The following is a 25,526-nucleotide window of genomic DNA, read 5'->3' as shown; positions in this document are numbered from 1 at the left end:
GAAACAAATCTATTCCTTTTTCCTCAAAGTAGAAGATCTGTTATAACAAAATGAGCAACTAGAGCCATCTGTATGTGCTTTCATTTGAATTCCAAGTGTCAAATTCCAATTACAGGCACTCATGCTCCAAGACTTAGCATGCCCATCCTGGGATTACGGAAATATTTCCTCTGTTTAAAAGTTTTATTTATTTCATTTATTTGCAAGGCACAGCAATGGAAGAGAGGGAAAGAACTTTTATGCCTAAATTCCCTAGTTATTTCCATGACCTGCTGCATACCATGTATTGATAATGCTGTATCTTTATATCTTAACAGCAAAGAAGGAAAGGTTATGGAGGGTCATAGGCACAAACATTAGTTTTTCAGAGAGCTTGAATGGAAAAGTTTGATTTTTCAGATGTTAGTTGAAGCAAATATTGTAATAAATCAAGTAAAGAAAATTTGTATTTAGAGAGGTAAAAGCTCCAGCCTGAAATTTCACAAAAAACACTTTGTACTTCCATCCTTAGTCTTCTGAGGGCACAGAGTTTCTTTATGTTCTTTTCTCTCTTCCTTATAGTAGGATACAACTTTTATACCTGTTCAGAGAAAACGATACATATGAGAATGCCAGTCGTACTCGGCCCATCAGGTTAAGTTAGAGTAGGATGCCATAACTAATGCCATAACTAACTTGCAAATATCAACCACGTTTATTTCTGGCTTGTACTGCTCTGTTTGGTAGCACCCAGCCTGAAAGACCTGCCTGTATCACACGCTTTGCTGCTCATTGTCTCAGATATAATCACAGGACTCTTAGAGGATAAGTTCACAAACATTTTCTGTGAAAGGGAGGTTCATAAAATTATTCTGCCCTGTAGTTTGCCAACTTTTCAGCTTTATGACCTAAAATGGATACTTACTACCTCTCCTTAATGATTAATGACTAATTAATGACCCTACTCAATGAAAAGAGAGTAAGAAGTTACAAGACTATCACTTCCTGTGTTAAGGCAAGGCTTTTGTGTATTCAGAGAGATACTCAGAAAATAATGAGGAAATAGTTAAGCAGTTTTTTTTCATAACACCACAGTGTTTGAGTAAGGATGCTTATCTTTTAATATTCCTCCACCCTTATCTCAAAAATAGATTTAATAAGGTGACTGTTCATTTATTAATGAAGAGTCAATAAAAGTACTGACTAGCTAAAGAAGATACTACTCAACTCTATATTACGAAGCTTTTGTGTCTGTGTCTGGTGTGAATAACTAGTCATTCATATGAGTAAACTTTCATCTTTGGGAATAGTAAGGGAAATGAGGAAATGCATCTTAGAAGCAGATATGATGAAAAGTTTTTTAGAGGTAGCAAGGGAAATATTTTATCAGATGATATTCCAAAAAAGTGAAGTTTTCTAAGGGAAAAAGTTAATTTTCTCATTCCTAAGAAATTTTCTGGATGTAGAAGTTCAGATTGTACATAGGAGCAATGATCAGCTGAGATTTTCTAAGTGGAGTTGCACTGAAATCATGCATTTGATTTTTTTTACAACAATCTTTCCAACTCCCAACTCACTCAGTTTTAACTTCAGTTTATCTTCTCTTTGTTCATCATTGCTTTATGAAGTTTTATAAGCATGGTGTCAATTTTTCATTGACACACATACTGGTCTCACTACCAGCAGGGTTTTAAGTTTGATTATTTGTAAGAAGTTTAATTCATTGTTTGACTTTTCTCCATAGATACAGATATTGAGTGAATTATTCAGTTAGTAAGAATAGAGAAACTAAAAAAAAATGTTACATACACATATATGTATATAGAATGCACTGTATAAATGGAAATATTTGTTTGTATTAACTTTAATACAGACTTCTACAATTTAAGGCAGTTTCTGTATAGCACCATATAAGAAAAGTATATCTGTAAACCAATTGTAATTAAATTAAAAATAGAAAGAACATGTACTTTGAACTGTATACATTAGTTGTTGACTGCTTTCAATTGTTTTTTCTCCCAACTGGTGATATATCTGTGGAATTTAGGAAGATTCCAGAATCAGTGATTAATGAGCTATAACAAAATATATCGCTTTGAAGGATAAAATCATCTAAAAATATTTCAAGTTCCAGATGGTGTTTTATTGCGAATATTACTAAACTATTGACTTAAAGGAAGAAACTGTCTTATTTTTTCTCCAGAAGCTTTAAATTTTAATTCCGAGCTTAGGTACTGATATCAGGATATCATATAAAGTTGTTAAATATGTGTGTATATATATATAGTATAGTATATATATATATACACACAAACACATATATATATATATGATATAAGATGATAAAATATATTTTCTTCCAAAAGATTGAAGGTTTCTGGGTGTAGGTTTAAGTCTTTTATCCATTTAAATTTGATCTTAGTGTATGGTGAGAGGTATGGGTCTATCTTCTTGTTTCTACAGACTATCATCCAGTTGTCCCATCAGCATTTGTTTAAGAGACCATTTTGAGGTATATAGAACCCGGTTGAATATAAACCAAAATTGAAATATCTATGAAGAAGTCACAGTATGTAGTTAAGAACCTGCATTTTCCTATTAACATATTGGTTAATCAATACCATGTCAATTAATGCCATAATGTTGTAAATTGTTATTGATGTTATATTGGGGCTTTTAATTGATTGGGATGATACTTTGCCGGCTTTACCTTCAGACCAGAGATGGTCTCACCAAGAAATTGTTGAACTCACTACGATAATAAAACACTGGACTTTATGCTTGGTAAATACTTCCAATGAAAGAACCACAACTGAATTTGAACTGTGGTAATGCAACAAGTGGGGAGAGGGTTCGGGAGGGGTGTGGGGGGAATCCCAGTGCCTATAACACTGTGTCACATAATGCAACACAATTCTTAAAAAAAAAAGATGGTAAAATATAAAATGATATAAAATATCATATAATGTTGCTAAAAAGATTGTTTTCCAAGTTTCTGTATTTAGTAAAATAATGGGGATAAAATTAACACATATTAATATGCTGGGCACTTTTCTGTACCTGTTAAAATTACTACAGCCTCCCTTTGATCTTGATAAAACACCATTATTTCTCCCTCTTTGCAATGTAGGAGAATTATAGGCACAGTGAGATTAACTTACTATCTTAAAACCATACAGAGAGTAGAAGAGCCTAAGTTAGAACCCACACAGTTTGTACACAAGTCCATGTAAATGCTCAAGAGTTGTGAGACATACTGCGTCGTACCATCCCTGGACTGGGAGAACAGGATTGACACTGAGATCCTGAGTCTTATGCCAATCAACTCATAGTGTCGGATAAATCTATTTTTATTTTGTGCCTTTTCTAAATTATCCGTGAACTCACAAGATACAGACAGGTTTATTTTACAGAAACTATGGAAATGCAGGAAGAATGCTAGCTCCTTCTCTTTGAGGAGTCATTTGCTGTAGAGATTTTGTTTTTGTTTTGAGTAAAAACATCGTGAAATGAAAGGAAGCATTTATCTGTTTCAGTCTGCTTTCTACAAGTGATTAGTTAGCTGATTCTTTATTGCCACCTGTCTTCCTTTCCACCTGATAGGTTTTGCTTGCTTTTCTTTTGCTAGCTTTCTTGGGAACTTGATGCTATACCTGAGTTCCCATGCAACAGTCTTGCCTGGAAAAGAAGATTAATATAAAATATCAGTCAAAGGTTTTGTATTCCCAGACCAGATCTTTATCTTAGAATAAAGAGGGAAAATTCATCTCCTGTGAGTCATGGGCACTGTGGAGCTGGGAACATTTCCCTGGCAGGGAGAATTGGCAAAAATAGTCCTAGTGGATTTCAAGTTTATTTGACTAATTCTTTCACCACTTGTCAAATGAAACTACTTTTGTTTAGGTAACAAAACAAGCTGTTTCCTCTGCCATTTCTCCAGTGAGTAGTACAGGCACTTGTGGCGAACACACATTACTGCTAACTGTTATGATGTTTGCTGTCAAATTCATTTATTTATACAACTGCTGTAAAAAGCCTGAGGCCCATAAGCAGCCATGAAAGATTTCAGAGTCATGGTGTGGGGTCATGAGAGGGGAAAAAAAGTCTCTACTGGTTATGAGAAAGGAACTGACACAGGAAATGGTCACATATGGCGCAGATTTATTGTGTCCGGGGCTTCCCATTCAAATCTCATTACAGGCAAAGCTCAGAGCAGAGCATGGCACAGTCACATTCATTTCTGTTTTGGCATCCAGCAGAAATTACTGCCACCACTTCAAACTTAGGGCTGGCAAGGTGATCAGTTTATCATTCAGGGGAAAAAGTGACCCACAAATTGTATAAGAATACTATTGGCTTCCCCTGCCTTTAAACTAACCATGAACGTCGTTTTGCTTAGAGAAGGCAAGCAGGATTTGCTACTAAAAAAGGAGAAAAAGAATATGAAGGTTAGAGACAAAGGGTGGACAATGGGGAAGGGGTGAAGAGTATTGTAGAGGGAAAGAAGGGAAAAGAGTAAGAATAGATGAAAGGAAAATCATCTTGTATTTTGCAAGTTTTTTCTTTAGTAGAAGAAATTCATTTCCCACTTGCATTTATGCCATTTGTATATATATACATGTGCATGTGTCTCTGACTTTCAGAAATATAGATTCTTGTGTCTTTTATGAGATTATTCACCATATCTTCACTTTTTCAACATCATTTATTATTGTTATTATCCAACAATACTTATTTTTTTTTGCTTATAGTACTGATGAGTGTTGTTCTATCATAGTGTTGACTATGAGAAAAATACTCTTTTATGATAATACAGCCAACAATAAAGGTTAAATATTTGAGAAGATAATTATATTTATATTCTGATTAGACATTATATAATGCATACAAATATAACATCACATTGTACCTTATAAACAAGTAAGGTTTTTTTATGTGTTTGTTAAAGCTATTTTAAAATATAAATATTTTTATTGACAACAAATGCAGTAACCAACATGTATTAACATCCATCTATCCAGGGACTTGGCACATACTTTATTTCATTTAGCCTTTTCCATCATCCTATGAATTGGGTGCAAGTTTCAATTTTTTTAATGAATAAAAACCTGATTTGGAAAGAAAGGAAATGGTTTTGCAGCAAGAAAATGGCAAAGACAGGATGCTATGCAAACCTGTCCGACTGAAAACCTGATCTCTCACTTGCAAGGCTGTCTTTCCTGAACTTATTTGCCTGCATTTTTTAAAATAAAGTGTCAAAGAACAAAAATCATAATTTGGACAACATCCACTGCTGTGTTCAGGTGAAGTCATATTACAGCTAACTAACAAAAACACAAGAACATTTTCAATGCCAATATTGTATAGAAAATATTTCTAAATCACAAAAATACAAGTTATTGGAATTTGCTTGAATGGAGTTCCATCGTAATAATCTTTTTATTTAAAAGGATAAGAAGCAGTCAGTTGATTTAGAGAAAAAAGCATATTGTACACACGTGTGACCTTCCCCTGTCATCTTCATTGTAATTCCATCACTTATTATTATGTCTCGGTCATTTTTTTCCCTCAAAGAACCATTTTCATCCAAAGGGAATGGACACATCAAAATGCCCCTAAAAGAACTTAGCCAGACAGAGGGGCCTTTCACAAAAGGCTTTTAGGCAATTCTTGGTTTCATGCAATGGCTGGTTTTATGTGGATTTTTCGTTTCCCTTACATTAATTTGGAAATACATCTCCATGAAAGATAGACCCAAGTACAAAAACTCTGATGACATTTCTCACAAAGTTAGGAGATATACCTTTTTGTAACCATTTGTCCATTTCATATCTCCAAATTGTTCATCAAATGTCTTCCTGTTCTTGTCACATTGTCTTTGTGTATGAGCTTCTCCTGACTTCCGAGTGCTGAAAGCCACCGCTCCCGAGCAGTCACTAGGTGCTAGAATGCTGTCTTGCCCAGTGAGAGTCGTTCTGAGGCAGATGATGCTCCCAGGTGCCACCAGCTAAAAAATTCTGAATGCTGATATGGAAATGTGCTCCTTTTTGAGGGTTCCAGGCCTTAAATATCGAACAGATGTTATGCTTTTCCCATCCAATGAAGTTTAGATTTCTCAAGCTTTTTATAACAGTAAGTATTTTGTAATAATAACATTTAAATCACTTAGAATAATAATGTATGTGTGCGCATATTTCTCTCTGACAATAACAAAGAACTACTGTGTTATGATCATTCATTAGACATTAAAAACCTTTAATTCTAGCCTCCAAATTAGAAGTTTTGCTTCCCATTATCTCTATTGAATCTTTTACTTATAATATATCACTTTCAATTCTCATTTTATAAACATACTGCACAGCTATGACCCATTATGTTTGAAAGTTTTAAAAAATAATTTTGTGCCAGGATTCCTCATCCTAAAAATTGCAGACTTTGTTTTGTTTTTGAAACGAGCAAAATATATTGTCTTTGATAATTTTTGGAAGATCTTGGCTACTTGCTTTATGTATTTAGCAACATAGTTTTAAAATGTTGGTGTTTCACTACTCTAGCCTAGGGGTCCATGACAACACACATACATGGGGATAAATTTAACCTCTCTTCTTTTTATTTGACCTATGGCCATTTATTCCTGTTAAAGTAGAAATTATCAGGTGCAAATATTATTTGACAGAAAAATAATATAGGTTCTTTTCATTTCTTCAAACTAAGTGGGTGATTACATATTTTGTTATTGTCAAAATTTCCTGCACTGTATCATGAACTTGGAAATCTATCACAAAATGGCTAAAAAATTACTGAGATATTGTAATGCTAACCTTGAGGAAATATTGCTAATGTTGATGTATTTCATTCAATTTTAAACATATACACTTTCCCCTTTTGTTGAAAGTGGAGAAATGAAAGTATTCCGTGTGCCTTTGAGTCAAAACATTTATTTTAAAAATACTTTTTTTCTTTCCCTCTGATCCATTTTTCTAAAAAAAAAAAAAAAAGCTAGAAGTTGTTTCCTTGTTTTGTTTTTTTTTTTTTTTCTTTTCTTCTAATTTTTTCCCCTAACAAATACAACCCCTTTGGCATATTTTCTTTTCAAACGTGAAATGAGGTGGAAAATCCTCATTTCACGACAGGAAGGACAAATATTGACACAAAGTTAATATTTGTTAGAACCCTGGAAGCAACCTGAGTATATATACACACACTCACACACATGCAAACCCACCTTCTCCCTTCTGCTCCGCCACACAAGCTTAGCTTGCCTCCTGTCTTGGCTTTAAGGTCTACGATTTCCAACCTAGAGGGAGCACATTGTATGTCCAGGGCGTTTTCGAACGGTGGAGTATATACAAAACGAGTGCTTATGTGCACATGTGCTCACACAAATACAACCTGCTTAATCTAATTTCCCCCACTTAGGGAAGAGCTTCTGGACTCTATCACTGCTCTTGTCCATCCTGAATGCAATAGCGTATGCCAAGCCAATAGTCAGTGGTCACTCAGCATTTATTAAGTCCTGTCCACTCTTCCCTTTCTGAGAGGAATGCCCTGGGGTGCCTGGGCGGCGGCCCTAACAGGCTGTATCACTTATCTATTCACATTGATTATCAAAGTCAGCTGTGGCCAGACCTGGCTTTTTCTCCTTCTCTCAGCCCCCTCTTACAAGCACCCCTGCCTGGATTTTCATGAGGAAATAATCAGATTAGGCCCTTCACGGTGAGTTCATATGGAGTTCTCTTTCTCCAGTGTGCTGCTAACTGAATAAACGTGTTTAGTGGTAAATTGTAAATGACATTATGATTACCAAAGCCAGCATGGGTTTCATTTAAAAGTGATCAGAATTGCAGAGCACCAAAATTGTGACTGGCAGATAAGGCCATTTAGAGAAGTGGGAAGAGAAAAGACAAAAACAAGTGAGAAAGATAATCATTGCACAAAGCTAAGCCTTCCCCAAATAAGAGAAGTGTGAAGGAAAAGAGAGGAGGGAAAGGTGGAATGCTGCTCCATAGTAAGGCTAGCCTAGCTGGTCACATTGAAGTCCTCTTGGCTGTGGCTAGGGGTCTGAACTGTGAGGTCTGCCTGCCCGTAGCCATAGCCTCTCTCACATAGTGTTTGCCCTCGGACAATTCGGACTACACCCATCTTGCAGCGCTGGAATTCCAGGGAACTCCTCCAGTGTTAATCACTGAATTAAAACATCAGAATTGATTAATTCTAGTGATAAAATAGGAAGATGAATGATGAGATGCTACAATACTTACATTTTAGGTAAAGGTTTGAGGAAAAAAAGGAAAGAGGGAGGAAGGGAGATCCTAATTTCCATACTGCTCAAAGAGAGTATGGAGATGCACTATTTGCTTGATGTTTTTGCTGGCCTCTGTCACTATTCCAAAGTTTACCACTCACGACATACTATTTTCAGAATGCATGTCTTTCCGAAGGGATTTATGAGTTTATTCAGACTTTTATTGCCTTCCTCCAAGATGTACTCTCAGGGCTGTATAGATTTCTGAAGTTGGGATCAGGAAACATTCTTTATCTTCAAATAACACTTTTTGATCCTTTGCTTCACCCAGACCCTAGCCATACCCCCGATGATAGTGGTTTCAAAGCCTTTTGACACACCTTCACACTGTGAGGCGCGCTTCGGGTTTCATGCTTTCCCATGCTCTATGCAGTATATAATACCCAGTAAGTAAAAATTCTGCGGCTTGGAGGCTTGTTTACTATGTATTTTCCCCTCCTTCATATGTTTTAAACTGGCACAGGAGCATTGCTCCTCATCGCTGAAAGCCATTTTCTTCTCCATTATTTGTAATTCTTATCAAGCTAGGTAACTCTTTTAAACCCTCACTTTTAGGCTAAGCAAGCAAAGGCCATCAGGAGGAGAATAGGCAAAGGCTTCTTATTACAAACTTGCTCCAAGTGAGGGAGCAGCCACTTTCTTGTGTTAGCCACTCCGGATAATGAGTATGCCTGGTTAGAGGCTGTTGGCCTGAAGTAGCTACAGGCAAGACAACCTAGAAGTGGGGTATTTTATAGGCTTGGTTATGGGCACGTAGTCGGTTTTTCGGTTTTCCATGATTGTTTCTGAGTTAGAAACTGGGACAAAATTAGGAAATCATTTGGAAAAAAAATTGGGAAGCTGTCAGTTATTAATCATGGTTCTGACCATTTGATTTTAGAGATTATCATGGAATTCTCTAGAAGGGTCGTTGCAGAGTCGGTTTACTTTCTAACACTGTCACACTGGACTGTGGATCTGAGTCCTGGTGCTCTATACGATGTGACCTTTGTATATTCGGGCTCTCATTTCTTTTTCATCTTTGGTTTTGAATTTATTAGTATAATTTTTTTCTATAATTGTTTCTTATTGTTTGTAGGATCTGTATCCATACTACTGCTTTCAATCCTGAAACTTTTTTATTCTGTTTGAGAATTTAACTAATTTTGTTTATTTTTGCAAGAACCATATGATTCACCTTCTCTGTTGTTTTGTTTTTTGTTTTATCTTCATTTCTCTTGTTTATTGTTTCTTTTTCTTATTGGGGTTTGTGTTTCTTTTTCTAAATTATTTTTTTTTAATTATATATACGTTATTCTTTTCAAATTCTAATGAATTATAATTACCATATAAAATTATATACATGTATATATGTAATGTATACAATGTGATGTTTTATATACATTGACCTTGTGAGATGATGGCTGCTATAATTTTCCTCCCAGAATTCATGCAGGAGTGCAAACTCCAAAGTCTTACGCTAGTAATACTAAGTGGAGAGAAGCTAAATTCAATTCTGATGTTTAAAAGATGAGCCATTTTGTGAAGTGGTGATATAATAGATCTTGATATAATACATTGTGATATCATAATATGATATAGTGATTCTTGAGGTCAAGTTAATTTAGAACTCTTTAAGGTACAGGTGCTAGGAAAACCCTTTGTTCTAGTACTTGGAAACCCTTTGTTTCTAATACAGAACTCCTAAGACTACCATTGTAATTTCCTGAATTGTAAGGATTTTGACACAAAGGTCTTACATCTCTTGGAATTTCCTGAACATCTCCTTGTAAATTCCTAATAGCCTCAGGATGGTAGGTCATTGCCAGATCCAACTCTACGAGTAGAGGTTGGAACTTTCAGTCTCACACTTGCTCTGTGAAGAAAAGGCTGAAGGCTCAAGTGGTCATGAATGACCAGTTATTGAGTCTGTTTCACCACATGATACCAAAAGTATCAGATCAGAGAATTCTGGAAGGCTGTACAGTGAGGCCCTTGGAGAGTCACAGAGAGAGTATGGAATCTCAATTACCTTTTCCCCATGCCTTTCCGAAGACTCACTTTGGATGTTTATCTGCTTCTTTTGCAATATCCTTTATAACAAATGAATATACATAAGTTAAGAGCTTCCCAAGGTTCTTAATCTCTAGTAAGGAAAACTAAGAAGACAGTTGGGGGAGCACTGATTCCTACCTAGTTGATTAGAGGCACAGGAATGCCGTAAGAAGACTGCCACAGGCATCTGAAGTGGGAGTAGTCCTGTAGAACTGTGTTTTACTCTATGTTACGTGGTCTAACTCTGGGTAGATGATGTCATAACTAAATTAAATTGAATGATATCCTGTTGGTATTTGATGGACAATTGGTGTTCTGTTTTAATGAGTAAATAAGAATAGGAAAGAACATTTTTTTTCTTCAGAATCTGTGTTATTTTTCCTTTGTCTTAATTCTTCTAGTTGTCTATATATTATACTTACCTATTTTCTCAATTGTGAGCTATAAATTGCATCATGTAATATTTGCATTTTTATAGTAAATATGTTTTATTAACATCATTACCCATTAGAGAAAAGCAAATCAAAATCACAATAATCTATCACTACACACTCATCAGAGTATCTTAAAATAATTATGAGTGACCACACCAAATGTTAGTGATAAACCACATCATTCAAACATTGTTGGTGGGGATGCACAGTGGTTCACATATGATGGACAAGGCTGGCAGCACCTTTCGAAGGCCAATGTATAATCATCATGCGTTTCTGTTACTACACTGCTGTACATTTATCCCAGAGAGAAGGAGACTTACACTCACACAAAAACCTGGATGCGAATGTTTATATAGTAGCTTTATCCATGACAGCCCCAACTGGCAACAGCTTGAATGTCCTGCAATGAGTGAATAATTACATCATATATGGTACATCTGTGCATGGAGGGCTAGTTAACTACAGTAAGAGATAAACTATTGCTACACACAACAACCTGGATGATTCTCCATAGAATTATGCTGATGGGGGAAGAAATCCATCCCCACAAGTTATAGACCATGTGATTCCATTTATACAGCATTCTTAAAGTGACAAAATTACAGGTGAGCAAAGGAGAGGTTGCTGTGGGTATAGCAGTGTGATAGAAAGAGGGATGCAAGGCTGGCTGTAAAATGGAAACTCAAGGGACACTCATGGACATGAAGCTGGCTGTTACCTTGACAGCAACATCTATGTACATTTAACAACTGTTATAGATGTGACTTTTAGATTTTGTTCCAGATGTCTTTGTATAGGCATTATCTAGCACACTGACATATTTGGTAAATGTCTGTTGAGGTTGCAGGTAATGGCTGGAGTGATGAATTAAAGGTTGAAACATGGGTACTGTGTTGTAGCTGGATTAGAATGAGAAGCTTCTATTGCACAGCAGAGTAACTATAGATGATATTAATCTACTATGTATATTCCTATTAAAACCTGAAATGTAGGATTTTGTATGTTATCCTTATAAGTAAATGTTAAATAATTGGAGAGATTATGTATCTGCTGTGATTGGACATCACAAAAAGTACATGTGCAATGAAATACCACATTGTACTCCATGGATATATACATTTTTATATGGTATTTAATTTTTAAAATGTTAAATATAAGTTTGAGAAAATGTGAGTTGTAGGTCACTCATTTATCTTTTCTTTATGTTATAGGTACATTTAGAGAGAAGAAGAAGTGCACATACCATTCACTGATACAAGGCTTCATCTGCAAGGAAACAGACCAAGTAGTCCTAGTCCTTGACAATGTTGATGTGTCTTCCTCAATCCAAAAATTCTATCCAGTTGTGTCTATAACTAATGGCTTTGTTGACACCTTCACTAGTGCAAATGCCAACACCCCCTGTTCCAGTTCTAGGTCTGCATCAACTTTCTATTCCATTTTACCCACTGAGCAACTGACCAAGGTCTGTTTCATGGATCAGACTCCTCCAATTTTGCAGTTTTATCTCTTGGGGAACAAAAGTTACTCCAAGCTTCTCTTGGCTATATTTTACCATGAGCTCCAGAGTCCCCAAGTTTTCTTACAGGGAACTTTTATTCCACCAACTTTCATTAAATCAGATTCCTCATTGTTGAATGAGACCATAGGTACCAACTATTTCAACATTATGGATAACTTTTTGTATATTGTCCTACAAGGAGAGGAGCCTGTTGAAATACATTCAGGTGTTTCCATTCATTTGGCTTTCACTGTGAGGTCTGCAGTGGTAGAAAACAGTTGGGAAGTATTAATGCTTGAAAAACTGACTGACTTTTTACATATCAGCAAAAATCAAATCAGAGTTGTTCATAAGATATCTGGCAATGAAGAAACCTTAGAAACCATAGCTGACATTGCAGCAAAAAGAAGACGCAATTGCCCAACTGTGGCTTGTACAAACCATTATGTCAGAGTTGGTCAACGCAGACCTCTTATGATGGAATTGAACTCATCACCCTGGGCCTCAGTACCACCAACAGGAGAGGTGGTCTCAACAGTGATTGTTATTGAAATTGGCGATCTTCCAACTGTGTGGGATACTGGCCTGTTTCCTTCTTTGTCAAGAAACAAACTACAGAATTTGAGTGACCAACTCATTATTGCTCAACAGACTGGAGTGTTAAACAATGTTCTGAATACGACTATAGGGGCCTTACTTGTTACTCAGTCAAAGGAAGTCATTGGCTATGGGTAAGTAGAATTATAATCAAAATGAGGACTGATTTTTTTTAGTAAATATTAATATATATATATATTGTAAAGGTTGATCTATGTACACTGAATCTTATTACTTGCCCTTTTTTTAAAGATAAGAAAAAGCATTCAGAGCCATTTGGATACTTAAGTTATTAACTTTTGCATTGTTTCTTAAACTGACAACCTCATGACAGTTTTATTTCCAGGTGGGAAAGACATTGTGTTCTGATATCTTAAAGTAAAAAGCATATAGGAAGAAACTCTGAAGCAATTTGCTTTATTCATTTGTTTATGCAAAAAACAAATGTATGTTGTATTACTAGGTCTAGGGTTGCTGAAATGGAGCAAATATTTGTTACTGCTCTTTCTTCTGTGGTAATGCTAATAAATAAGGAACTCAAATTTAATAGATAGTAATTACTAGTTTATATCAATCTCCAAAAAATACAGGATTCACTAGAACTGAAATTAAAGCAGAACCAAAAGATGTGTTTTTATGGTTTAGGGCAAATTTGACTAACACTGATTACATGTCTACATACAGAGGAACACTGAAATCAAAGTGTAATTAGGTTTTTATATTATATTTTCCCCCTCTTGGGAGGTAGGTGTTCATCTTTTCTACCCTGTATTAAAACATACAAAAGATGAAAGGGAAGTCAAATAATTTTCTCTCCATCTTAATCTTAACTAGTTTTAATACTTTAGAATTTAGAAAATACTTGCAGTTCATAATTTCTCACATTCTGTTGAATCTTAACACGTTTTTTCCAACAACCAAATCCTCATCATGTTAAAGATATCATGATATTATGCTTAGTGGCATGAAAATTCAGATTCTGAAAAAAGATGCAGATAATACATCTTAACATATTTGTGTGTGATTTTCTTTTCCTTTTATAAAGCCCATTTTGATTAGATCCTATTTAAGTCCTAGTCCTACATTGCATGTATGTGTACCCATTGCTTAATTTTATTTACTTTTTACAGTACTGACTTCCTAAAAATCATTTTCCAAAAATTACTAGCTTTTAACATTTTGTAGTATTATAAAATATTCAGTGAATATCTAGGCTTTTGAACAGAATGAAAGAAAGTCAACAAGTTAAAGCAATCTATGTATATGAAAGAGTGTGGCGAGTGGGTTTGGGACACTCACGCATGTTAGGGATATCATCTTATTATGGAGAGGCAAGACAACTGCAGAGAAGAAATAATCTTTATATTTCACATATGTTCACTTTTGACTTAGATATTTCTGATTTAGTACTGAACATATATGTTACAGCACTAATTTTCTTTTGTGATGTGTTATATTTGCCATCTATTTCTCTAAAATTTTCACAGAGATTTTCTTGACAAATAGCACAGTGAATCTTTGAAAGATAAGAAAGGGTTTCTTCTGAAGCATATATGGGGTTGCATTTAGTTCAATACATTCAGATTATATTAGGTACACTTCCAGGGTAATACTGGCTACTTTTAGCAAGTTGCTAACTTCTTTAGTGCATAGAGAAATGGACTTATCACCAACTTTTAAGTGAATTAATACAGAGTGGCTTGTCCTCTCATGGTCTTGACTGGCAGCTTGCTATATCCTTCCACTGTTTCCTATGCTTTGAAAATGTCATTGACCTGTGTTGTCATTTATTTTCTGAACTCCTATATGTTTTTAAATTTTTAATGTTTAGGAGGTAACTACAGTGGAGATGAAAGAGAAAGTGAGAGAGAGGGAAGGAGGGAACAAGGAATGCAGAGAGGGAGACACACACACACACACACACACACACACACACACACACGTCCTTGTTAAACTAGGATTTCCCCAAGAGGCTACTGTTTGTATACATTGTCTTCTATTTGTCTTCTCTTGGAAGGACAATTTCTGCATTGCTTGCCTTCCCTTTAAGTCCTTGTGCTCTTTCGAAAGTCATTCTCTCCTTAATATTTTTAATTTTCTTGCCTCATCAAGTCCCATACTAGAAAAAATATCTAAATAATTTACTTTGCCATTTAGTAAAATTAAATATGTGTCTCCTATAGAATATTAGCTATTGAGATGCCAAAACTGTTGTGATTTACAGAATCACAGGCTGCCATCCAAAGTTGTGTCTTTGTCATCTCTTGAACCTATCAATATGTTAAGATATTCTGTGATATCTTAACACAGTTCATTCCAGGAAGGGAGAACATCCTGGGCTTTCCAAGTTGGCTCAATCAGGTACATTACCTTTTTTTTTTTTTCAAAAAAAATTTACTTTTATTGCGAAGTCTGATATACAGAGAGGAGGAGAGACAGAGAGGAATATCTTCTGCCTGATGATTCATTCCCCAAGTGACCACAATGCCCAGAACTGTGCTGATCTGAAACCAGGAACTTCCTCCAGGTTTCCCATGGTGGTGCAGGACCCCACGGCTTTGGACCATCCTTGACTGCTTCCCAGGCCACAAGCAGGGAGCTGGATGGGAAGTGGAGCTGCCAGGATTAGAATCAGAGCCCATATGGGATCCCGGCATGTTCAAGGCAAGGACTTTAGCTGCTTGGGCATTACACCGGGCCTATACATTACCTTTCTTCTGCTGTGGTATAATAAAGAAGAAAAGGAAGATGGGAAGTTCCAAAACATGAGAAGCATATTATTACCACAGCTTTTAAGTTGCAAGAGGTATAACAAAGTAAGTAACAGAAGGAAGCTATATAAGTAGAGAATGACAGTTGGTGGCCAGCAAGCAAGGAAGTGGGATCTTAATTCTATACCAAGAAGGAAAGAATTGTGTCAACATCCTGAAAGAATTTGGAGGATGATTCTTTCTGACAAGCTCTGCACTAGCAGTGAACACAAGCACTCTGTCTTATCTGGACTCCTGACGCATCGCTTGTGCATAAAATATTTGCTATTTTGAGCTAGTAACATTTTAGCAATTTGCTATACGGCAATAGAAAATCACTGTTATCTCACAAACATTATTTTATTGCAGACATTGCCATGAACCCTGTCCCTGCAAACTGTTAGAGTGAGAGTGAACGTAAAACTGCAGGAAAGCCGGTGTGCGTATAATTGTGTATGTGTGTGCGTGCTTATCGCATTAATGGATTTTTAGATCCCTCTGCTCAGATGTAGAGCACCCAGTCAAGCAAACTTGGGATATAGAAGAAAACTAGGAAATTTAGTGAGTTACACAAACCTGTTGGCACTAAATTCCATTGACTGTCTTCCCTCTTCATCTTCCTTGTATTACCTGAGTACCTGCTTTTCAGGAAACACTTGTTTGGAGCACACAGAGGTAGAATCTCTCCGTTAAAATGGAAGAATATCCTTCTGAGGACTGGCAAATTGTTCTTCCTGGAAGAGATTCTTAATTGCCAGCTTCTCCTTCCTTCTGGAAGGAACCCAAAACTTTATAATCAAAGAATATCTGTATACCACTGTTTTCCTTTTACTATTTTGTTTGTCTCAACAGTAAAATTATAATAATATTTCATGCATATGTCTCTGTGGGAGAATAAAACATTGTACACAAACAAGTTCTTTCTATAATTAAAATTAATCCTTAATCAGCAGCATTTTCCAATGTCTTCACATCTTAAGAAAAAAAATTCAGTTACATAGTAGTTAGCCTTATTAAATGGGATATATGCAGACCATTCAAATCTTTATTGATGATTCATAATCATTTAAGCTATCATTTATTTCACAGCCCTCTTTCCACAGTTATGCCCTTGGGGACTATTGTTCTTACACTAAATGGTCCCAGGCCACTAAATCTTCAATTCTTGCTCTATGCTTTATGTTTTTTCTGCTATTTTCCTTGTGAACATGATCTTAATTATTATCTATTGTTGCTGTTGACATAGCTGCATCCATGCACATGTATTTCTAATTCCCAAATTGAACCACAACACTTCAAAATCAAATAATTTAAGATTTATGTATGCATATGATGAAGTGCTAGGTAAGTATAATCAAATCATGACAGCTTACATTTGAATGCTTTTATCCCCTTAATATTAAGCAATTGTTATGTACAAGATATTATATGACTCCAATGAAAACCTAGAGATTTGAAATTTATCTCGGAAGAAGACATCATTTACTCAACCACTTATTGAGAATATATTCCATTAAATCTCATTCCCTATTTTTTAACTGGACTTGCTTCACCATTTAGCTCATTTTTCATTGAACTGAATATTTTTTATCTTTATAAATATTTCTTGTGTGGTCAGACTTTCACCTTAATATTATATTCCCACAGTATTTAAGCGCATCAATATTTACAAGAAATGATCACTCAATGTTGATTTCAAATAGTAAAATATAGTCAATCATTTCTCTTATGTGTTTCATCCATGTATTGTACTGAGTGCCTTTCATCTGAATGACTTCTATTTCCTGAGCATACTCTGTAAACAAAAATCTCTGATTCTGAGTGCAGTTGCTCAGTATAAAGAGTCTTGTGAATATCTTGCACAGAATCTTTAAAAAACATTGAGTTATTCTATTTTATATACTATTCATACCATTTTTATTTTTATAGAAAAGTATTTTAAATGATTTACCAATTAAAATGCTTAGGTTTGGCTCTCTTTAAAATTTTGCTTTTAATTATAAAGCAAACTTTACTTATACTTCTGTGTCTTTATGTACTTCTGTCACACTGTAACCTATACCTGGGGTCACTCAAATCACAGATTAAACCAGTACATTCCAACGATTTCACAAGAGTTTACTCTTGAGTATTGCGATGGATTATTAAGCACACTGGTTGAGATGTGTACCAAAACCTGAATGCTGGCTAAAAAAAAAAAAATTGATGCTTATTTTCCAAATGTATTTAGTGAATCAAAAGCACATGAAATGCATGAAGTAGAAAACTGTTTCTACAATGACGTGTATTGAGTGCTTCCAATATGCCAAGGTTATGACCACTAGGCTGTAGTACCAGAAGTAAACTGTCATGTCAGAATAAGCAATTTTAATCCTGAGATGGCAGAGCCACTTAGGGAACCTGGATAGGTTGAATCAAGAGCAAACAGATCCTGTAGGCTCAATCAAATGGTATGCATTAATTCAAGAGGATAGCCAAGAAATTAAACTTTTGTCTTATAAAACTTAAACAGAAGTGCATTTTTGAGCCTCAGAGGTTTGAGATTTTATTTATCTTTACATATCCTACAGTACCCTAGAAAAGTTTGCATGCAGTGAGGGAGTTTATATGCTTACTAAATGGACTTGACTAGAAAAAGTACTTTTTTCTCTCAGGGTACAGAACTACCAAGCCTTTACTATTTAATTACTACCTGCCTACTTATTTGTTAATTGTAAGAGGGAGAGGAAGAGAGATGATCACATATGTTGATTCACTACTGCATAGGCTGGCACTGAATCCAGGCTCCTGTGTGGGAGACAAGAAGTCATTTATTTGAGCCATCTCTTGTTGCCTCCCAGAATGTCCATTAGAAGGAACCTGGAATCAAGAGCGGAGCTGTGATTGGAACTCAGACACCCAGTATGGTGTAGAGGTATACTAAGTAGCATCCCAACTGCCAGAACAAAAGCCCACCCTCATCCAGACTTTAAGTTCATTTTTAATATATATAAACTATTCTGTTTATCTAGCCTATTTAAAACAAGAGAGAAAATGCTCATGACGCCTGGAAGCACTTATTCATACTCCAAGGGACTTTTACCAAAGACTTCCTAGTTTTAAGGAGAGAGTGTCTTGGCTCTCTCCTCGCCCCAGCCCATTCATCCACCACGGTAGATTTTGCTCAGTGTCAGTTTTCACCAATAGCATTTGCTTGCTCATCAGTTTGCTGGGTTTGTCATAAGATGGAAAAAAATCTGTGTTCCATAGAGCAAATATTTCTGATCTAGTGCATTAAATAATAAGATCTAGAGTGAATAGTCATGAGTTGTGAAATTTCTGTGTTCTCTTGAATTTTCTCTGTTAGCTTGCTTTTAAGCATGAGAGGAAAGAAAAAAAAAATTCTTCCACATACTTGACTGGGTATTGGAAGCTGTTAAAAAGTGGTTAAAACTGGGAGGGATGGAGAGAACTTTCCTTCCTATTTTTTAAAGTTTGGCTGTAGGTCCTTCTGCCTGCAGGCTACAGTCACATTAGCTGTTGGAAATTGGATAACGACAGCACAATGACAAATCCAGGTTGCTTGCAATAAGTTGCTAATCCCTTTGCTTTAATATTGGAGCAGCGTGTAATGATGTTTGGACATCACTCCAGTTTACTGACGACCCCACTGGGGCCAGCAATAGAACCTTACAACTGTCTAACAAGGTGTCAGGTGACTCCCGTCGTCACAGCAACGGACACTGGAATCTAATCTTCCTTCTATTCCTCCTAGCACCCAATAACGCCTAGATTATATAAGTGGCCCATCATTGCTTGGTAACTTGAATCAATTAACGTTAATTCACACAATGCTATGATGTATTGTGATCACTTTCATTTCAGGGAAGGGGGAGAAATTGCTATAAGTCACCTAAAATGAGGTTGTCTGTGGTGCTGAGGTATTAATTGGGTGTCCATATTAAATGCAAAAGGAGCCCTATTGTGAAAGGAAAGTGGATGAGTGACTCTCTTGGCTGCTATTGACCTATCAGAAGAAGACAGTGCCCTTTTCCTTTGCTTTTATCTATTACAGTTTTCCCTATTGCGTGTCAAGTTGATGTATTATAAAAAATTCATTTGGTGACCTTTCACCCCCTTAGCAGATTAAACAATTTCACTTGGATGGCATCATTAACAGGACCCTGCATTTAATGATGATTTCTCTAAAAGGCCACGGAGATTCGATTTTAAGCTAACAGATTTATTGCACTATTATAACATATCGTAAAAAACTGTACCACCTACGGTCAGGTTTTAGGATAGAAACTGCTTAAGAGTTTATGTGGAGCTTAAAGTGGTATTACCTTGGGATATGCTGTAGCAGCAAGTCTCTGACCTCCAGTGAGAGGCTGTTTACATTTAATAAGAGATGTTTGCTCACAATAAACCTTAAAGTATATCAGGGACAGGCCTTTCTGCAATGTTCAGATGGCTAGTTCCCATTCCCGCCTTTCTGGACAGCAGTGTACTTACATCAGACTCTTTGATGATGGCCTTTGGTTTCTTTAATTTAGACTGCTTGCTGCCATCCCTCATCAGAAAGAGTTTAAGGAATAGAATAAGGTAGAAGTAGGATCAGATAGCAGTGTTAAAATTGTTCAGTGATCTGGAATCTAAAGAAAATAAAAATAATAACATGAGTTGTTAAAAATGTGGCTTAAACTGCTCCCTTTACAAAATCAAAGGAGCCCTGCCCCTTATGCTGTACAAAGAAAGTGATGATTGGGCTAGCCTGTGCTGGATCCCAAGGCAGCAATTCCAGCATGCAGGTCCAAAGCCTTAGCTAGTGCATGACCAAAGGGAGTTTTGGGGTTGCATACTCTCATTCAGCCCACCATTCCTAGGATTCCCAGGTAGAGGGCAGTTGCTTCCAATGGAATGTACAGTGCCCCATTAGATTTCCTCTTCTGCTATTTTGGGGACCAATCTTCACATTTACCTCTTGAGAACCCTCCTACGATAAACAAATTCTTCTCCCTCTCATACTTGCACAGGGGAGGGAAAGTTTTGTTAATAGGACAATTGCCTCATGAGCATTAGAAAAGGTGAAAGATAAGCTACGTTTACATGTTCATTTAAGTACAGCCACAGAGCAATGGAGAGAAAAGAAAAAACAGAGAGAGAGAGATCATCCACTCTTTCTTGTAACCTCTTGGGACAAGAGGCAAAAATTGAGACCCCTAGATTTCAAAGATCTGAATCAGCAGTACTAATACAGGGAATTAATAAACCCAGGCACTACAATAGGAGATGCTGCTGTCTTAATTGCTAGACCAATCTCCCAACCTCATTTTAATTAATTTGTTTATTTAAAGAAAAGCCTTGTTATGTATGCAACAGGTTATTTAAAAGCTAACTCACCAAAGGATACTTTATGTTAGGATATCGATTAAAATGCCAAATCTATGGCATGATATGTAATTTTTGGTGGAATTAATGGAAACATAAGTGCAGAATGTTCTTTTAATAAAGCTAGCTCCATCACCAAAAATGCAAACTCCAGGTATGAGGTATTTTCAAGTGTTACAAATTATCTATTTTAGATGTATCCCACTTTATTGCTAAATTAAAAGAGCAATTAATATACTGGAATGAGTTGAGAGACAATATAGTTCATTTGCTAACCACTCCAGACACTATTTAATGCTTTCTAATGGCTTAGCAAGTTACATAAGCCTGCTTGGAACTCAGTTACTTAATATATAACAGGGCCTACCTTATAGTATCATTTTAATAACAAAGTGAGTTTTCATATGTTGTGTTTTTTTTAAAGATTTATTTTGTTTTTATTGGAAAGGCAGATATACAGAGAGGAGAGACAGAGAGGAAGATCTTCCCTCCAATGAATCACTCCTCAGGCAGCTGCAACAGCTGGAGCTGAGCCAATCCGAAGCCAGGAGCTTCTTCTGGGTCTCCCACACTGGTGCAGGGTCCCAAAGCTTTGGGCCGTCCTTGGCTGCTTTCCCAGGCCACAAGCAGGGAGCTGGATGGGAAGCGGGGCTGCCGGGATTAGAATCGGTGCCCATATGGGATCCCGGGCATGCAAGGCGAGGACCTTAACCACTGCGCAATCGTGCCGGTCCCATATGTTGTGTTCTTTAAGTACCTGATAAATTGCACTATTTACCCAAGTGCTTTATGAAATTAAAATAAGTTGATCAACTGGTGCCACAGTTATTGAACCTCTTTATTGCAGGCACACTAGGGAAATATAACAGGAAAGTGTGTTATAAAGGATTAAACAAACCATGCTGTGTAAAATAGTGGTGTACTGACATTTGCTCTTGGGCATCCCTTCCATATTGTACCTACTGATGGTATCTTGATTTCTTGAAATCAACCAGGACTGGAGGTTTTATCATTGTAACACATTAGCGATCAAGGCATTTGGGGGCTAGAGCTGATTTAATAGCTCAGTATTGAACACATTGCTGCCCTTTACATATGATAATCTGAGCAATTCCTTCACTGCGGCTTGTTTGGTTTTCAGTGTTGAGGCATGGGGTGGGAGGGAGGCTGGTCATGATTCAAAAAAATAATAAATTCAGAACTACTTCCTCTAATTCCATGCATTTATTAAAAATTATGGCTAAACAAACATTTCAGAAATAATAAAATTTTTGGCATAGAGTTACTCCCATGTAACATAGGCAAAGGTGAATCTTTTTTGCTGGCTGACCTGGATGAATGTTATGGAGAAAGTGACTACAGTGGTATTTGAGCTTCATTGCAGACATTCTGTTGATTTTTCTGTCTTCCAGAAATGCAAGCATCTTTAAAAGTAAGAACGTTATATATGTTAGGCCCTCTGCTCTCGTAGTCCTGGTCCAGCCTTCAGATGGAGAAGTGGGAAAAGAGCTTCCTGTGCAACCAAAACTCATTTTTGTGGATGAGCAGGTAAATTTTCATGAGGAACAAGCTTTCCTGAGCTGATACCATGTTGCATTTAGTCAGTAGTTTGGCTTTAATCATCATCAACAGGTATTTCCAAAGGGCCTACTGTGTGAAAATCACTGCAACTTTTCACTATTTCTATGCTCTTCCTTCAAGTTTGCAACTACCTTCCTTCCAGTTTCTGTGAACATTCAGAATTTGATCAAGGGTAAAATATGAAGTTCTGATTGTTTTACTTGCACAGCATTTTGAAGTAGATATCTCATATTTTTTTCTGAAATCGAGCCTTCTCAAAAAGTGTGTCGACATCTGAAGAAATCTCTTGCTTTGCTGATGAAAGAACATATGAAGGCGCCTAAGCGCTGCAGTTCTGTTGCTTTGAATTATCTTTTTTAGATGAAACTAAATCAACTATCAGCAAGAGGCTTCTTGCTTGAATCCTTTTTAATGATTTTTAGTATTGCCTTAATTTTCTCTCCTTCATTTTAGATTTTTATTGCAGATCTTGTGGTGGTACACTATTATGTTTCAACATGTATATACCATATTTATGCAGTATCCAATTCAAATAGTTCATATTCCAGTTCCTTAAGCAGTTAAAACTAATTTGATCACAGTAAAATAATGTACCTATTTCTGGGGTACACTGTGATATTTCACACATATGTATAATGTGTGTACTCATTAACTCCAGGTAATTAGCATTTCTTTCTCTTTATCATTAAAGCTTTCTAGCTTTTTCCCTCTGTTTAGAGCATATTTTATATCTTATTGTGAAGAATAGCCACCCCCATTGTGCTACAGAACATCAGAACTTATTTCTTCCACCTAACTCTAATTTGACACCTCTTGCCCAACTTCCTTCTATCTCCACTGCTCTTTTTTCCTTCTGTCTAGTAATTACTATTCTCTTTTCAGATCAGCTTAATTTTAACCTCTACTTATAATGGAGAACGTGTGGCATTTGTCTTCCACAGTCACTGGCTTCTATGCTTTATTCTAATTTCAGGCTCTACACCCCAGGACTCTATATTATCTTTTCTTTATTTAGGATTTTTATGACAAAACTATAAAATGTGATCTAATAATCAGATTTCTCTTCTTAAAATACATCCTCTGACACATCGACAGAATGAAAGGATCCCATGAAGCTGAGCTCTGCATAGGAAAATGTGCTAGTTTAATCTACTCTGCCATTCATCCGTCTCTCTCCTGCCTTCTCTTAGCCTTTCCTTCAATATTTACATTCACCACATCAAGCCACTCTTAAAAACTTAGCTTTTCCTCCTCCACTTTTCTGCCTTGATCCAACTTTCTTACAACAATGCATTTCTCTTCTCTTCTCTCATTAAGTTAATGTTTACCTATGACTTTTAAAAAAGATTTATTTTTATTGGTAAGCAGGTTACAGAGTGGAGAGACAGGAACAGAAATATCTTCTACTCACTGGTTTACACCCCTAATGGCTGCAATGGCTGAAGCTGAGCTGATCTGAAACCAGGAGCTTTTAGGTCTCCCATGTGGGTGCAGGTGCCAGGGACTTGGATCATCCCCCACTGCTTTCCCAGGCCACCAACAGGGAGCTGGTTGGGAACTGGAGCAGCTGGAACACAAACTGGTATCTACATGAGATGCTGGCACTTGCAGGTGGAGGATTGGTACTGTTGAGCCACTGTGCCAGTCCCAATGTTAATTATTCTTAATAAAGCTTATTCATCATTTTCCTGGGCTTAATTTTTTTCTCTTCCACATATGCTTTCTGAAGCTTCTGGGGTAATAGTCATGCCTAATAGCACACCAGTAGGGATGCTCACATCCTATGTTGGAGTGTCTGACTCGGTTCTTGGCTCCAGCTTCTTAATGGTATGAAACCAGGCAAGCAGCAGTATTGGTTCACATGACTGAGGAAGGAGGGGTTCCTGCCTCCCATGTGGGAGATGTACAGTAGCTCCTGGCTTCTGGCATAGGCCTGCTGCTAGCCATTTTGAGCATTGGGTAATGAGCCAAAGAATGGGCACTCTCTTTCCCACTCCTAAATAAATAGTTAAGAACGCACACAAAAAAAGCTTCTATATGTGTGCCTTCTCTTTAACATAAGTTAACAAAATTATTTTCTGAATCCATCTCTCCCCATTCCACATTTCCAGAATCGAAGAGTGGAATCCTTGGGTCCTCCCTCTGAACCTTGGACTGTTGCAGTTTCCTTAGAAGGAAGATCAAATTCAGTGCTAAAAGGTAAGTGTCTGCCTTTCTCATACTGTTACTTTATCTGTAAAGAAAAAGGCAATGTTTGCATCCATTAGGAATGTATAGCATAGTAGGGAAAATCCAGTTTCTTTGGTAACTTGCAAAGATTGTCATTAATTTACAGATCTTTACGGCTCCTGTCTATGAAAAGGAAATTTAGGAAGGGAATGCTTCCTACAGACAGGAAATACTGAATGGGCCACCTGCTCCTCTTCCTTCTCTTGCATGATGAAGAGTTTTCATCATGTTTCAGCATATTTGTATGATACAGGGAGAAGAGTGTAGGATCTTTGTCTGGGTCTCACATTTCAGTTATTGTACAGACTGTCCACTGCTCAGTGATAGATCCTTGTTTGACATAGTGTCATGGGCAGTGCAGGGAGGCAAATGCTGAGTCCGTGTGGCTTGTGCGTTTTCTTTTTAAAATTATTTTATTTATTTTTTAATAACATTGTATTATGTGACACAGTTTTATAGGTACTGGGATTCCCACCACCCCTCCCATAACCCTCCCCCCGTGGTGGATTCCTCCACCTTGTTGCGTGACCACAGTTCAAGTTCAGTTAAGATTCCTTTATTGCAAGCATATACCAAGCATAGAGTCCAGCATCTTATTGTCCAGATAAGTTCAACGGCTTTTGGGGGAGACCTTCTCTGGTCTGTAGGTAGAGCCAACAGAGCAAAATCCCAATCAATCAAAAGCCCCAACATAACATCAACAACAATATACAATGTTATGGTATTAAGTGACATAGTATTGA

General features: G+C 36.6%; 1 protein-coding gene across 1 annotated transcript in view; it reads left to right on the top strand.

The window, feature by feature from the left end:
* Positions 1-25,526, top strand: part of PKHD1 (PKHD1 ciliary IPT domain containing fibrocystin/polyductin) — a 405,478-nt gene that overhangs the window by 354,831 nt on the left and 25,121 nt on the right. Inside the window, exons 60-62 of the mRNA XM_040983008.1 lie at positions 11,967-12,987; positions 22,386-22,521; positions 24,666-24,753. Coding sequence (XP_040838942.1) covers positions 11,967-12,987; positions 22,386-22,521; positions 24,666-24,753 — 1,245 coding nt within the window. The remainder of the gene's footprint in view (positions 1-11,966; positions 12,988-22,385; positions 22,522-24,665; positions 24,754-25,526) is intronic.

The sequence above is a fragment of the Ochotona curzoniae genome, unplaced genomic scaffold (assembly GCF_017591425.1).
Source record: "Ochotona curzoniae isolate NIBS_2020 unplaced genomic scaffold, NIBS_Ocur_1.0 contig_3819, whole genome shotgun sequence".
NCBI classification, from domain to species: domain Eukaryota; kingdom Metazoa; phylum Chordata; class Mammalia; order Lagomorpha; family Ochotonidae; genus Ochotona; species Ochotona curzoniae.
This window is presented reverse-complemented; position numbering and strand designations above follow the sequence as displayed.